Source organism: Lithobates pipiens, unplaced genomic scaffold (assembly GCF_037356315.1).
Source record: "Lithobates pipiens isolate NorthernLeopardFrog02 unplaced genomic scaffold, aLitPip1_a1.2 Scaffold_8, whole genome shotgun sequence".
Classification (NCBI taxonomy): Eukaryota; Metazoa; Chordata; class Amphibia; order Anura; family Ranidae; genus Lithobates; species Lithobates pipiens.
In genome coordinates, this window is record NW_027507903.1 from 431464298 (window position 1) to 431481826 (window position 17529).

The 17529-nt window shown below is 44.5% G+C and overlaps 1 protein-coding gene across 1 annotated transcript in view; it reads left to right on the top strand.

Annotated features, from left to right (window-relative positions):
* Positions 1-17529, top strand: part of MRNIP (MRN complex interacting protein) — a 65275-nt gene that overhangs the window by 37504 nt on the left and 10242 nt on the right. Inside the window, exons 4-5 of the mRNA XM_077474301.1 lie at positions 4332-4398; positions 15556-15713. Coding sequence (XP_077330427.1) covers positions 4332-4398; positions 15556-15713 — 225 coding nt within the window. The remainder of the gene's footprint in view (positions 1-4331; positions 4399-15555; positions 15714-17529) is intronic.

The window sequence follows — 17529 nt, forward strand, 5'->3', positions numbered from 1 at the left end:
AGAGGGGCATCGCTGTCTGCATCACAGGGGGCAACACACACTGTCTGCATCACAGGGGGCAACACACACTGGCTGCATCACAGGGGGCAACACACACTGGCTGCATCACAGGGGGCAACACACACTGGCTGCATCACAGGGGGCAACACACACTGGCTGCACTTATCTCTTTTATCAGGTCGCCAGTCTCTGACCACCTCCTGTACCGTGTCGCCAGTCTCTGACCACCTCCTGTACCGTGTCGCCAGCCTCTGACCACCTCCTGTACCGCGTCGCCAGTCTCTGACCACCTCCTGTACCGCGTCGCCAGTCTCTGACCACCTCCTGTACCGCGTCGCCAGTCTCTGACCACCTCCTGTACCGTGTCGCCAGCCTCTGACCACCTCCTGTACCGTGTCGCCAGCCTCTGACCACCTCCTGTACCGTGTCGCCAGCCTCTGACCACCTCCTGTACCGTGTCGCCAGCCTCTGACCACCTCCTGTACCGTGTCGCCAGCCTCTGACCACCTCCTGTACCGTGTCGCCAGCCTCTGACCACCTCCTGTACCGTGTCGCCAGCCTCTGACCACCTCCTGTACCGTGTCGCCAGCCTCTGACCACCTCCTGTACCGTGTCGCCAGCCTCTGACCACCTCCTGTACCGTGTCGCCAGCCTCTGACCACCTCCTGTATAAAAATATTTTTTGAAAACAGTCATTTTCGGTATCGGTGCTGTTTCGGTATCGGTTTAGGTTTTCGGCCTAGTGTATTTTTCATTTTCGGTATCGGTTTCGGCACCAAAAAACCCATTCGGTGCATCCCTACCTACCATACTAACAAAGCATACTGTACCATCATATACGGTATACTGTACCCACTAACAAAGCATCAGATACTGTATACTGTACCTGTTTCTGATGGTTCATTAAAATTACTGTGTTTAAATCAAATCTGATGTTAAGTCTGATGGGTTTTTTTTTTAATGGTGTTGCCTCAGAAGGGGGTAGTCTTATACGGCGAGTATAGCCCAAAACCTACGTTTTCACTGGAAAAATAGGGGGTCGTCTTATACACTGGCAAATATGGTATTTCTCACACACAGCATATGCATACCACAAATTACACCCCAAAACACATTCTGCTATTCCTCCCGAGTATGGCGATACCACATGATACCACATGATACCACACGTGTGGCCACGTTTACACAGTGTGGCCACATCCAGACGCCCAACATTCAGGGAGGTGTTCTGCAGCATAAATTAGATCTCTCATTTCCTGACTACCTCTTACACTTTTGAAGGCCCTGGAGCACCAGGACAATGGAAACGCTCCAAAAATGACCCCATTTTGGAAAGGAAACACCCCAACATATAATCTATGAGGCATAATGAGTCTTTTAAACATGTCCCTTTTTTATTTTTTATTTTTGGAAATTGTGGAAAGAAAATGAAACCGCTTTTTTTTTCTTCTTTTTTTAAACACAAAGTTGTCCAGTTATATAATATTTTTAACACATAACCTGTACATAACAAAAATTACAACCCAAAATACATTCCCCTACTCCTGAGTACGGCGATACCACATGTGTGAGAATTCCACAGCCTGGCCACATACAGAGGCCGCGCACGGCTGGGTATGTATGAGGGTGGGTGGGATAGCTGAGCATGCATGCATGGATGGGTGGATAAGTATGACAAAGAGATGGCTGAATATGGATGGGTGGATAAGTATGGCAGAGGGATGGATGAGTATGAATGGCGGGATGGCTGAGCCTGGATGGCAAAAGTGTAAGAGGTAGTCAGGAAATTAGATGTGTAATTTGTGCTGCGGAATACCTCCCGGCATGTTGGGTGTCTGTATGTGGTCACGCTGTGTAAAAGTCTCACACATGTGGTATCGCCATACTCGGGAGGAATAGCAGAATGTGTTTTTGGGTGTAATTTGTGCTATGCATATGCTGTGTGTGTGAAATAACCTGCTTATATGACAATTTTGTGGAAAAAAATAAAATAATATTTTGCAAAGAATTGTGAGAAAAAAATAACTTAAAAAAAAAACTCACCATGCCCCTTTCTAAATACCTTGGAATGTCTTTGTTCCAAAAAGGGGTCATTTGGGGGTATTTGTACTTTTCTGGCATGTTAGGATCTCAAGAAATGAGATTGGCCGTCAGTACTTCAGGTGTGATCAATTTTCAGAGATTAGCACCATAGCTTATAGACTCTCTAACTTTCACACAGACCAAATAATATGCACCAATTTGGGTTATTTTTTTCAACCAAAGATATGTAGCAGTATAAATTTTGGCTAAAATTTGTGAAGAAAAATGACTAATTTGCAAAATTTTATAACCGAAACAAAGAAAATGCATTTATTTTATTTTTTACAAAATTTTCAGTCTTCTTTTTTTTTTGTTTTCTTTTATAGCGCTAAAAATAAAAAACCCAGTGGTGATTAAATACCACCAAAAGAAAGTGTTGCATGACTGAGTAATTGTCAGTCACAATGTGATGGCACCGAAAGCTGAAAATTGGTCTGGCTAAGTGGTTAAAAAAAAATAGATTTTGTTTTTTAAATTTATTTTATTTTTGATTGGTTGCTAATGACAACACTTTTATGCTCATTTGCTTTCTCCAGTTCCAAAGGAAGTCTGAAATGTAAAACAGAAACTGCCATCTGTTTTCTTTTGAAAATGCATTTTGCCTGCATGTTTTGCTGCATCTTTTATTAAAACCTTCAGTTAGTGACCAAAGTAAACATGTGTGGCACTACCCCCACGGGGATGGCTGAGCATGGATGGTTTACATGGATGGATGGATGCTGGATTTGTCACTGAGCAGAGCTGTGGGCACTACACATCCAGCACGCTGTACGGAGAGGGGAGAGAGGAACCTGACGTGGCGCTGGTTTGTTTACATGTGATCGCTCCATCTTTTGACGGAGCGATCACATGGTAAACGGCCGCTGTCAGTGGCCATTTACCATGATCCGAGAGGACCCAGCAGTCACGGATGCTCCTGTGTGGATGGCGGGATGGCTGAGTGTGGATGGCTTATACAGTGGGATGGATGCTGGATTTGTCACTGAGCAGCCCTGTGGGCACTACACATCCAGCCCACAGTGTTGCTACATCCGTTCTCTCCCCTCTCCGCTCATACTGTACTGAGAGGGGAGAGAGGAACCAGGAGTGACGCTGGTTTGTTTACATGTGATCACTCCGTCATTTGACGCATCGATCACGTGATAAACAGCCGCTGTCGGCAGCCATTTACCGTGATCTGAGAGGACCCGGCAGTCACGGGTGCTCCCGTGTGCGCGCAATTCTGAGAGGGCTCATAGTATGCCCTCCCAGAGTTATCCGACCGCCCTGTAACCGTCATTCGGTTGACTGCTTTATTGACTCTATTCTACTCGCACAACAAAAAGACACTTATCTGCTAACAAATCCTCCCTTTTATCCAAAGCCTCAGCACAGGCATAAAGCCCCGGCACCTTTCATGCTGCATTCACTCAGCTTTATCAGAAAGTACTGTACTCCTGAATAAGGATGAGCTCAGGTGTGTTCGCAACCCACACGTGCAGAGCCCACCAGGAAGTCGGCACTGCACAGAGCTAATTGCAAACAGTGAGACATTTTCCCAATCCTCAGCTGCAGCCATTGAGAAATGTCTCACTGCCTGTGATTAGCTCTGTGCAGTGCCGACTGGTGTGCTCTGCAGGTGTGGGTTGCGAACACACCTGAGCTCATCCTTAATCCTGAATGCAGTGTAAGGCCCCTTTCACACTAGGGCGTGAGGTCCGTCGGCGGTTAAGCGCTGCTAATTTTTGGATTTGCTGCGCTGGCAGCCAAGAAAGAGTTAAAAAAAAATGCTGCAAAGCGCCTCTGCAGAGGTGCAGGTGCTATTTTTAGCGCAATAGCGCCTGCAAAAAGGGGTCTAAGGGCTTCGGAGCTTTTATCCTCTGCTAATGCTTTATAAGGAATAGTAGAGATACACTGAGCCGTTTCCTTTACCACATTTTGTACTATGTTTCCTTTCTCCAGTTTTAATCATCTTCTTAATTTTTTATGGTGAGTGCTTTTCATTCATAGTGTATTATCTGTATTTTGAAATGTTTGAAGTATCATCTTGGTGTGTCAACCTTTGAAAAAGTTTGGATACTAACGACCCATTTACACTGGTCATTTCTGTGTTATGTTGAGTATTAACATTAAAATGCTGGGGTCTATTTTTTTTTTTCCCAGTTTGTAGAAAAAATGGTTATGTTCTCTGTTATACTGTAAATGCCTGCCTGCTGAGACAAATTTCCAACTTTTACTTTGTTTACTCTGGCATTATTACCAATTTGCAGGCTTAACTGGCAAAATGATGTCTGTGAAAATGAATATGACAGCACACAAAGTTCTGGGTCGTCACAGGTACCTGCCACTTTTACTGTGTTCATTATTTAAGATTAAAGTAGATATAATTAATAAACAGTATTTTAAAAGATGTTGAAGTTTAACTACATTCTTTCTACCTTGTCTCTTTGCTGAGATAGCATGGTTGACTGCATGACCATGTAAGTGGTTGGCTGGCTGTGATGTTGACTCTCTAGCTTCAGTACTCTAAAGCTGGGTAATACATGCATCAAAATTCAGCTAGTTAACCACTTGCAGACCGGACCATTTTGCTGGTCAAAGACCAGACCACTTTTTGCGATTCGGCACTGCGTCGCTTTAACTGACAATTGCGCGGTCGTGCGACGTGGCTCCCAAACAAAATTGACATCCTTTTTTTCCCCACAAATAGAGCTTTCTTTTGGTGGTATTTGATCACCCCTGCGGTTTTTATTTTTTGCGCTATAAACAAAAATAGAGCGACAATTTTGAAAAAAAACACATTATTTTTTACTTTTTGTTATAATAAATATCCCCCAAAAATATATAAAAAAACATTTTTTTCCCTCAGTTTAGGCCGATACGTATTCTTCATATTTTTGGTAAAAAAAAATCGCAATAAGCGATTATTGATTGGTTTGCGCAAAAGTTATAGCGTTTACAAAATAGAGATAGTGTTATAGCATTTTTATTAATAATTTTTTATTCTTTTTTTTTTTACTAGTAATGGCGGCGATCAGCGATTTTTTTTTTTTTTATTTTTTTATTTAATTTTTTTATTGTGACTGCGACATTGTGGGGGACCCATCGGACATTTTTGACACATTTTTGGGACCCTTGTCATTTATACAGTAATCACTGCTATATAAATGCAGTGATTCCTGTGTAAATGACACTGGCAGTGAAAGGGTTAACCAGTGGGTGGCAGTGTAGGGGTTAAGTGTTCCTAGGGGTGTGTTACTAACTGTGGGGGGGTTGGGCTTTCATTTAGTGTACACTGATCTCTGCTCCAATCACATGGAGCAGAGATCAGTGTCACTAGTTGCTAGGCAGAATGGAGAAATGTTTACACAGCATTTCCTCCATTCGGCCGCTCCATGAGACGATCGCGGGGATGCCCGCGGCGATAGAGTCCGCGGGTCCCGTGACCGGCGCGGAAGCGCGCCGCCGGCGGTGCGCTCCCGATGGCAGGGCGGCATTGAATATTGGACGTACCTATACGCCAATATGCCTGCCCGTGCCATTCTGTCGACGTACATCGTCGTGCGCTGGTCGGGAAGTGGTTAAGCAGTAATCTGACGAATTTTGATGTGTGTGCTCCCCTCCGTTCAACAGAAACCACAGTGGTATTTGCGCTAATCTGTATATTTTATCGGCGGGGGTCCCTGCTTTCAGAATACAATAGTGCAGCAGGGGAACTCCCTGCATCCACATCGCTTGTATGGATGCAGGGATCACAGAGTTTTTTTTTTTTTTTTTTTTTTTCTCTCTGCTATACCCTACTTTGCCAGATTTCTGACCAACCTTGTCTGTATACATATTCTAAGTCCGTTACAAGTATTGCAGCTAGGATGTCAGCATAATAATTGGGCCAGTAGTATTTTCAGGAAGTCCGCAAGGATACCTTTTGTGCGTCTTATGAAATATTTAAAAATGCATACATACAAATACAATTTATGAGAGAATCGCTTGGGTTACCATTGCTGACCACCTGAAAATGCTATTTGCGTGCCAGTTTCTGTTTTCAATACCTTGAGTCACTTACTATATATATTTTGTCAGAATGTTTATACTGAAATATTAAAAATGTATTGTAATTATGAAAATATGCAAATCTTTGATTTGGGAGATTTACAATTTTCTAACAATACAAGCAATAAATTTAAGTTTGTTTATCCGTGCTATTTTGAAGACCAATGATACAAATGATATTGCTTAAAAATATATATTAACTAAAATACAGTGCAAAATAAGAGGTATATTTTGTGAATAAAACAAAAGGATATACACTACATCAGGGCTTGACAAATTTTCTTGGAATCTAGGAGCCAGCTAAAAAAGTTAGGAGCCAGGTCTGTGACGGCGATCCGGACCTGTCCCGGGCCTGACATGGAGACGAGTGAGGGGAAGATGCGCGCCCCCCCCCCACCTGTCTCCAAGTCATTGCCCATAGCTCTTAGAGGGACATTTTATTTCAAATGACAAATTTTTTTGAAGTTGCATTTTAGTGTAAATATGACATCTGAGGTCTCTCTGACCCCAGATCTCATATTTAAGAGGACCTGTCATGCTTTTTTCTATTACAAGGGATTTTTACATTCCCTGTAAGAAGAATAAAAGTGACACAATTTTTTTTTAAAAGAACAGTGAAAAAAATAAAAAGTTAAAATAAGAAAAAAATTTTTTTTAAACGTGCCATGTCCCGCGAAGCTTGCGTGCAGAAATGAACGCATATGTGAGTAGCGCCCACATATGAAAGCAGTGTTCAAACCACAATTGTGAGGTATCTCCGTGATCGGTAGAGGTAGAGCAATAATTCTAGCCCTAGGCCTCCTCTAACTCAAAGTGCAACCTGTAGAATTTTTTTTTAAACGTCGCCTATGGAGATTTTAAAGGGTAAAGATTTGTCACCATTCCATGAGCGGGCACAATTTTGAAGCATGACATGTTGGGTATCAATTTACTCGACATTATCTTTCACAATATGAAAAAAAAGAGGGCTAATAGCCCAAAAATTGGGCTAACTTTGCGGTTGTCTTATTTTTTTATTAAATTATTTTTCCCCAAAAAAGTGCGCTTGTAAGTCCGCTGCGCATATACGGTGTGACAGACAGTATTGCAACGACCACCTTTATTCTCTAGGGTGTTAGAAAAAAAAAAGTATGTATGTATGTATGTATATATATATATATATATATATATATATATATATATATATATATATATATATATATATATATATATATATATATATATATATAATATATATATATATAGTTTAGGGGTTCTAAGTAAAGAGATAGGCAGGGGAAGCTCCATTAGCATTGCTGGTTGTCATACCAACGGCCACCACAAGAGGGCGCCAGATTCCAGAAGGAACCATAGGACCGCAGAAGGCCTCAAGGCCGCAGCCTCAATTACCGGCGCCGGTGGCGCGGCCCGACGTGATCACGCTGGGGGGGTCCACAGAGACAGGATACCCCCAGCTGTGCTGCCCCAGGCGCCAGGTCGCTAATTCAGATGCGACCTGGCGCCTGGGTTTTGTCGAGCCCTGTTCTACATATCAGAGATAGATGATAATAAAGATGATATTATTCGCATTTCTATTATTCAAGTTCTTAGAACAAAATATTTTATTTTAATATTAGAATGATACTTGTTAATTCTAGTGAATAGCTGGATATATTTTAGACTTGGTAACATTTAGAGCTGTAGCTTCTGTGACTGCACAGACTTATGTAAACAATCTGTTATCTTAAACTGTGATCCTTCTCAAACAAACAGATCTCCTAAGGGTCCGTTCACACAGGGGCAACACGACTTTCAACACGACTTTTGGAGGCAACTTGGACACGACCTGAACACGACTTGCGGTGACTTAAAACATGACTTTAAGTCGCCTGGCCTGGACTCGACTTTTGCCGCGACCAATCAGAGAATGAGCTCTCAAGAGGGAACTCCACGCCAAATTTATGAAAAAAAATTGGTGTGGGTTCCCCCTCCGAGAGCATACCAGGCCCTTAGTTCTGGTATGGATTTTAAGGGGAACCCCTACGCCGAAAAAACGTCGTGGTGTTCCCCCCCAGATCCATACCAGACCCTTAGCCGAGCACGCTACCCGGCCGGCCAGGAAAGGGGGTGGGGACGAGTGTGCGCCCCCCCCTCCTGAGCGGTACCAGGCCGCGTGCCCTCAACATGGGGGGGTGCCTTGGGGGAAGGGGGGCCGTGCGCCCACCCCAAAGCACCTTGTCCCCATGTTGATGAGGACAAGGGCCTCTTCCCGACAACCCTGGCCATTGGTTGTCGGGGTCTGCGGGCGGGGGGCTTATCGGAATCAGGGAGCCCCCTTTAATAAGGGGGCCCCCGGATCCCAGTCCCCCACCCTATGTGAATGAGTATGGGGTACAACGTACCCCTACCCAATTCACCTGTGTAAAAAACAAAAAAACACAGGGTTAAAATAGTTTATTGCACAGCTCCGGGGGTCTTCCATCTTCAGGGGTCTTCTCGCCGGACTCCTCCACTATCTTCTGCTAGCTCTTTTGCTAGCGGAGGAGCCAGGCTTTCTTTTTCTACGCCGCCCTCTTCTTCTGACTTCGGGGGTCTTGTCCCCCTCTTCGGTTCTTCTTGCCGGGCCACCGCTTCTTCTTCCAGCTCTTTTACTAGCGGTGGCCCGGTCTTCTGTCGCCGTCGCCGCCTTCCGTTCTTCTTCTGGAGATGTTGACTGGACGCTCTCTCCGGCCGCAATGCCAGGGACGTGGTGTGCGGCGACTTATATAGGCACAAAGGGTGGGGTCGCCGGTTGATGTCACATGGTGACCCCACCCCCTTACGATGTCACAGTCCCGGAGGATGCTGGGACTGTGACATCGTAAGGGGGCGGGGTCACCATGTGACATCAACTGGCGACCTTGTCCCTATATAAGTCGCCGCGCACAGCGTCCCTGGCATTGCGGCCGGGGAGAGCGTCGAGTCAACATCTCCAGAAGAACGGAAGGCGGTGACGGCGACAGAAGACCGGGCCACCGCTAGTAAAAGAGCTGGAAGAAGTGGTGGCCCGGCAAGAAGAACCGAAGAGGGGGACAAGACCCCCGAAGTCGGAAGAAGAGGGCGGCGACGAAGAAGAAAGCCGGGCTCCTCCGCTAGCAAAAGAAGAGCGGCGAGAAGACCCCTGAAGACGGAAGACCCCCGGAGCTGTGCAATAAACTATTTTAACCCTGTGTTGTGGTTTTTTTTTTTTTTTTTTTTTTTTTACATTTTTTTTTCACAGGTGAATGGGTAGGGGTACGTTGTACCCCATACTCATTCACATAGGGTGGGGGGCCGGGATCTGCGGGCCCCCTTATTAAAGGATTCCGATAAGCCCCCCCCGATAAGCCCCCCCGCCCGCAGACCCGACAACCGATGGCCAGGGTTGTCGGGAAGAGGCCCTTGTCCTCATCAACATGGGGACAAGGTGCTTTGGGGTGAAGGGGGGCCGCGCGGCCCCCCTTCCCCCAACGCACCCCCCCATGTTGAGGGCACGCGGCCTGGTACGGCTCCGGGGGGGTGCACGCTCGTCCCCACCCCCTTTCCTGGCCGGCCGGGTAGCGTGGTCGGATAAAAGTCTGGTATGGATCTGGAGGACCCCCACGCCGTTTTTTCGGCGTAGGGGGTTCCCCTTAAAATCCATACCAGACCTAAGGGCCTGGTATGCTCTCGGAGGGGGAACCCACGCCAACATTTTTTTTCATAAATTTGGAGTGGAGTTCCCTCTTGAGAGCTTTATAATTCTGTACAGACGGAGAAAATCAATGGGTACCGGTCGCCTACAAGTTGGATTGAAGTAGTACAGGAACCTTTTCTGAAGTCTGAGCGACTTCAGTAGTGTGCATTAAGACGGCTCTCATTCACTTACATTGATTTTTAAATGTTGTCCGACCTGAGGCGATTAGGGGCGACCTGAAGTCGGATATGAGTTGCCCCTGTGTGAACAGACCCTAACACTCTTAAATGCACAAACAAAATGTGCTATATTGTGCACAGCTTGATAATTTGATCAAAGCTTATATTTTACTTTTAGAATGAATCAATGGTTTAACACATACTATAACCAATCCAATTCTGACACTTTTAAGTCAGTATACCAGTACTTTACCAAAACTCTAAGAAGTCTGTCATCTTGAGAAGCATCAGTAGGCAAGTCCCAAGAAGACTCCTTCCAACCTCCTTGCATATCTCCATCTTTCATGGAGCTATAGACTAAGCTCCCTGGAGATCTTTCCTTCAGGCTCTATAAAGATGGAACCATCCAGCCATCTTCCAATCTCTCTCCCATCAGCATTCATATCTGTGGTCTGTAGCTACTTTTATCTCATCCTAAAAGTGGGTGTGTATGTGTCTCATTACTGTCAAATGAAGATGATGTTTATATGTTACCTTGGCAACCATATATGGGTGGCCATTTTAGATTCTTAAAATGTTCCCCTCTAGGGGGCAGTGTTGTATCAGAAATGACCTTAAATGTGATGGACATGACCTTGGCTTAGCAAAACACCATAAATTGTGTAATGGTTGACAATCAAGTGTCACTATCCCCAGTCACCCTAGCGCTTCCTAAAATATGTAGGAATGAGAACATGTACCCACATTGATAAATGCCATTAAAGTGAAGTTATACTTTGAATTAGAACCTTGCAACTACAGCTCCTAATACTTTCATGCCAATACAATCTTGGAACCTAAAGTCATTATTCTAACGATAAACATAAGTTTCATGAACAATCTCTTCATAGGAACCCACACTTGCAGTATATGTGGACAGGTTTATAAATGAATAACTAATACATATATACTATAAACATATTATAAAAGAAAACATCATTTAAAATACAATATGTGAGGAATTGTGAATAACCCCTCTGGTTTCTGTGGCTCATTCTAGAAATACCAATTAGGTCTGTAATCTGTGTAAGTCTGTACCGACTTCCCTTATCTTAGTTAAGTGTTCAAACCTTTGAATTATAACCTGGGACCAGACTTGCAGACTCTTTGTAAGACATAAAATAACTTTTGTAACAATGCCTATTCAACTCCAGAGCCAAAATGGCTCCTCTCATATCCAATATATAGGAATATGAAAAATCATATACCGTTTTTATCGGCGTATAACACGCGCCAGCATTTAACACGCACCCCAAGTTTAGGAGGGATATTTTAAGGAAAAAAAAAACCTTACATTTAAATGCCCATCAATGCAGCCTTATCAGTGTCTGTCTGCAGCCTTTTCCATCATTGCACCCTTGTTAGTGTCATTTGCAGCCTTGTCAGTTTCCTTTTTAAGCTTTGCCTTTTAAAAATGGCACCGCCGAGATACAGAGCCAGATGTCCTGTGTATCTCGGAAGCTCTCGGCCCTGAAAGCTGCTGAGAGCGGCCGAAGGCGGCCAAGAACTCGCAATCGGCGGGGATGGGCGTATAACACGCACCCACGATTTTCCCCTGATTTTAAGGTGATGCGGTAATATGCATATATATATATTTGGCTTTCTTAATGTTGTAAACATTGTATTCTTCTATTACAATAATATTGTATTATTCTATATTTTAATACTATTTTGTACAAGAACTCCAGTAAAAAATGTTGGTTTCAAATAGAGGTTGACCGATATATCGGCCGATATTTGCCGTTTTTTAAATAATCGGCATCGGCCGATTGTGCTGATAAAAAGCCGATTTAGAACTACAGCGGGACTTTGAAATGACTTCTGTATAGAATGGTCTAAGTTGACTGAGTCGTCATAGCAACCCTTTCCTCCACTCTGGGCAGGCTGCCAAGAAAAGAACAGAAAGATACAATGTTTACACTTGAATGAATTAAGTCATCTCCATGTGTAGAAGTTCTCAGTTTAACCATTTAAAGACTAAATCTTTTCTGACACTTGTTGCTTACAAGTAAAAATCCTGTATTTTCTGCCAGAAAATCACTTAGACCCCCCAAAAATTATATATATATTTTTAGCAGAGATCCTAGGGAATAAAATAGCGGTTGTTGCAATATTTTATGTCACACGGCATTTGCACAGAGGTCTTTCAAATGCATTTTTTTGGGAAAAAAATACACCATTTAAAAAATAAAAATAAAATAAAATAAAAAACAGTAAAGTTAGCCCATTTTTTTTTTTTTTTGTCCAAAAGTTTTGACTACCTGTTTTTATTTATTTATATATATATATATATATATATATATATATATATATATATATATATATATATATATATATATATATATATATATATATATATATATATATATATATATATATATAATATTTTTTTTTTTTATCTAAATCATACATACAAGTAAACTGATTGGAGGTTTGTTTTGTTTAATAAATGTTTAAGTGTAAGAAATTTTCTGTATCACTTATGAAGGCCGCTTTTCACACTGGAGCGGGCAGGCGTTGATGGTAAAACGCAAGTTTTAGCGGCTCTTTACCATCATTTTAGCGGTGCTATTTGGCTGCTAGTGGGGCACATATAATCCAGCTAGCGGCCAAGGAAGAGGTTAAATGAAGCACCGCTGCCAAATCGCATTGCATGCGCTTCGGCAGTGGTGCCCATTCATATCAATGGGCAGGAGTGGTGGAGGAGCGGTATACACCACTCCAAACGTGCTGCTTGCAGGACTTTTTTTTTAAGATCCTGCCAGCGCATCGCCTCAGTGTGAAAGCACTCTGTCTTTCACACAGACTGCAGGGGAGCCATTTTACAGGCACTTTACAGGCGCTATTTTTAGCCCAAAAGCGCCTTAAAACGCCCCAGTGGGAAAGGTGTGTTAGATCAAGGGGGATTAAAAATAAATAAATAAATAAAATAAAATCGGCCTAACATATCGGCCCAAAAAAATCGGCATCATATATCGGCTATCGGCCGCCATGATTTCTAAATATCGGCATCGGCCAGAGAAAAACCCATATCGGTCGACCTCTAGTTTCAAATCTGCTGGGTAATAACTTGTAAGGCCCCTTTCACATGGGATGGATCTGTGATGATCCGCCCCATGAACATCCACTTGCTCAGCGGCGGATGACAGGTCTGTCTGCACACTGTCAGGGATCGCCCTGTCAGATCTCCGCTCTCCTCTATGGGGGATCAGATGAACACGGACTGTCTGTCAATGTTCATCCGATCTGCTCTACAGGCGGATAGACAAAAAGGATTTTCCTCCGTCTGCAGAATCGGACCATAGCGGAGGCGGATGATATCATCCGCTGACGCCTGCTACCCCATTAGGGATGCATGTATGTCCGTATATTACATCCGAAAACGGATGTATGAAATACAGACATACAGTCCGCACGTGTGAAAGGGGCCTTATTGTAATGAGGCTTATGCCATCTCTGGATTCATTGGCCGTTCTTTACCATTTTTACTCATGGCAGGAAGTATAGTTTTTGCAATACTTTGCAAACTCCGTCTGGAGCCTTCTGCAGCTCCCCTACACACAAGTTGCACTGACGGTTATCTGCCCCTCCTTATCTCTTGTCTATTCACAGAACACTGAGGGGATTTTACTAAAACTGGAGCTGACTAAATCTGGAGCAGCTGGGCATGGCAACCAATCCACTTTTAAATTCAGATTGTTCAGTTTTTAGGTTAAAAACTGAAAGCTAGAAAGTGATTGTTGTGCACAGCTGCTCCAGTCTTAGTAAATTCCCCTCTTTGTATTTTGTCAGAGAAAACAAGGTATTCTGTGAAAGTGCAAGAGGAGAAGGGGGGGGGGGGGGGCAAACCACAGTGCAACTTGTGTGTAGAAGAGCTGCAAGTCTCTCTTGTCAGAGCATCAGAAATGGAGCAAAAGCCAGTATGAATAAAAGCATAAAGCTGCATTCACACAGCAGTTCAGTGGCAGTAGATTCTTGCTGGCGGTTGTAAATGCTGTGTGCACACACTGTGTGTAAACAGTTGCAGTTGTCAGATTTGTACTCTGCATCTCAATGGTCGATGCTGTGGCATGAAACTGCTTATGTCAGTGGTTACATACGAGTAAAGACTCTTACTGACATTGTTCACAGAATGTGTGCTTCAAAGGTCGGCATTTCTGTGGAGTTTTGGCCGCAGCTTTCAGCCAGTTGGCGTGTGGCCATAGCACAGAGGGGTTGATTTACTAAAACCAAAGAGTGAAAAATCGGTTTGAGCTCTGCATAGAAACCAATCAGCTTCCAGGTTTTATTGTCAAAGCTTAACTGAACAATCTGAAGTTATAAACGGATTGGCTACCATGCACAGCTGCACCAGACTTTACACTTCCAGTTTTAGTAAATGAACCCGAGTGTGTTGCTGTATCCAGGGGTGGCTAAATGCTAAATCTCTGAATGCAGCAAACTATCTGGTGTAAATGTAGCCTAAATTGTAAGGAACAGTCAGCAATGTAGGAGGGGGCATACATCTCATTACAGTTAACTACCGTATTTATCGGCGTATAACACGCACCCCAAGTTTAGGAGGGAATTTTGTGGAAAAAACTTTTAGGAGGGAAATTTAAGGAAAAAAAAAACTTGCATTTAAATGCCCATCAATGCAGCCTTATCAGTGTCCATCTGAAGCCTCGTCAGCGTCATTTGCAGCCTGTCCTCATTGCAGCCTGTCCTCATTGCAGCCTGTCCTCATTGCAGCCTGTCCTCATTGCAGCCTGTCCTCATTGCAGCCTGTCCTCATTGCAGCCTGTCCTCATTGCAGCCTGTCCTCATTGCAGCCTGTCCTCATTGCAGCCTTGTCATGCAGCCTGTCCTCATTGCAGCCTTGTCATGCAGCCTGTCCTCATTGCAGCCTTGTCATGCAGCCTGTCCTCATTGCAGCCTTGTCATGCAGCCTGTCCTCATTGCAGCCTTGTCATGCAGCCTGTCCTCATTGCAGCCTTGTCATGCAGCCTGTCCTCATTGCAGCCTTGTCATGCAGCCTGTCCTCATTGCAGCCTTGTCATGCAGCCTGTCCTCATCGCAGCCTTGTCATGCAGCCTGTCCTCATTGCAGCCTCGTCATTGCAGCATTGACATGCAGATTGTCCGCTTATGTTTTTAAAAATGGCGCCGCCGAGATGTCTCATGTATCTCGGCGGCACCCGGAAGTTCTTGGCGGCTTTCGGCTGCTCTCAGACCTTCTCGGCGGCTTTCGGCCGCCTCGGCCCTTCTCGGAGGCTTGTCGGCCGCTCTTGGACCTCGGCAGCTTTCGGCTGCTCTCGGAAGGTTCGAGAGCGGCCGAAAGCCGCGAAAAAATTGTGTGGAAATCGCGGAGTATCGGCGTATAACACGCACCCACGATTTTCCCCTGATTTTAAGGGGAAAAAAGTGCGTGTTATACGCCGATTAAATATGGTATTTAACACCAAGCAGATTAAAACACAAGCAAACTTTTTTTTTTTTTCCTGGATTATTCTTTAAGACACAGATTATAGCTATTTTAGTGGGTCAATGTGTTTTTACTGATGAATTGTTGCAGCCACATATTGGGGCCTCCATAAGCTGCTGGAGTAAATATTTGGAGGAAGACAGTGAAAATTCATGTGTAAAGCAGGAAGAGGAGGAGGATGACAACGGTCTGATTTACACTGACCGGGAACACTTTTACACTCAGCAGAAAATTACATCAGAAGCAAGGTACAAAAGCCTTTACTTTTACATTTATGATGATATATTAAGAAGCCAGAAATTTTAGGCAATTGTGTTGTATGTTTTTTTTTTTTTGTTTTTTTTTTATATTCTTAATGAATTTCAAGTCATCCAGGAGCAATTCAATCCAATAGACGTCACAATAAAACATGGTATGGTCAGCGAGCAGTGTGCGTATACTATACATGGTTTATCCCCACACAGGGAATTGTTATATTACAGGTCAGAAATCGTACAACCCGGAATGCCCCATGACTACTACTGGAGGCTCTGCCTTTATAACTTGGTAATTTATACATAGAAAGACACTGGGGATAAGGGGTGAGATGAAAAGGGGGGGATTTTTTTTATATATAATGGGGGGGGGGGCTCTACTTGAATAGAGCTTGAACATAAGTTTCCATTGGGGGGTTGTACAGTGCGTGGGCAATTGAATTTGGTAACAAGGGTTTAATGTATTTATTTCTCTATTGTTCATTGACGGACACAGCAGCTCTTCTTGACCTTGGGGTTATATTGCCCCTTTAGGAGAGGACTAGGCAGAAAGAGTGTTAAAAACAGCAATACTTGCACAGTACCGCCCAGGGGGCATTCCTACTGGCTATAACCCCTCACTGCATCCAGCAGCTCAGTTTTTTTCTGCCTAGTGTAGAAGGACCGGCATGCTCCGTGGCCATTTTCCTAGGGCCTTAGCCATTTTGTGGTGGCTTCAGCTAGTTTTTTGCCTTTAGCCATTTTCTAGTAGTTTGGTGGCCATTTTCTTGACGCTCTTAGACGTTTTTTGCTAAGGCGGTCGGTGGCCATTTTCTAGTAGGCTAGGTGGTTTTACCTCTAGCACTGGGCCCTTGTTTCCTTCTAGAACAGCACGCTTCCACACAGACACCTTGCCTTGGGTCCCTAAGTGGTGACAGGCGAGTGTGTCAGCATGGGTTCAGAAGTTGGCACTTCTCCCCCAGACATCCCTGTGATTGCAACTGGTTCCCCTGCACCTGCGGTGCCTATGGATGCTTTGTTGGCGGTCCTGGAGGCTGTTGTTGCCAGGGTGGAAGTGCCGTATGGGCACAAGGGGGGTAAAAAATGCCCCCGCGTCTTCTGGGGGAAGCTCTGATTCAGACTCTGGTCCCGCTGTGACTGGCGGCCCCTGTTCTGATGTATTGGAGGATGCGGACTAGGACCGTTCAGACAGTGAGGATGACTCCGTGTCCGGGTCAGCGCAGGAAAAGGCGTTTGTAGGAGCACTTATTACAGCAGTGCGGGATACCCTAAAAATGGAGGCTACGGCGGGGGCATCTACAGAGGTGTCAGTCCCTTTCGGGTCCCACAAACCGGTCCGCATGCCTAAGGTGTTTCCTTACCTAACTTATTTTGATACGTTTATTTACAAGGAATGGGGAAAACCACAGCGGGCCTTTTCAGTCCCGAAACGCATGGTGGTGCATTACCCCTTTTGAGGAGTTTCCTGAAGAAATGGACATCTCCAATTGTTGACCCCCCCCCCCGTATCCAGGTTAAATAAGGGAACCATGATTCTGGTGGAAGGGACTCCTGCTATCAAGGATCCTGTCGACAGAAGGGCGGAGGCGGTTGCCCAGTCCATGTTTTGCCGTGGTATCGCAGACGCTGACTGAATGGGCTAAATTGTTGCACCGTGAATTGGAGAAGCAACAGGCTTCCCCGGTCTACATGGAGCTGGCAGACCAATTGGTGCAGGGCCTTAAGTATGTCTGTGATGCGGCCTTATATACGGACCCCTTGCTCTCTAGAGCCTCAGTATCAGTAGTAGTGCTACGTCGCCTGATTTGGC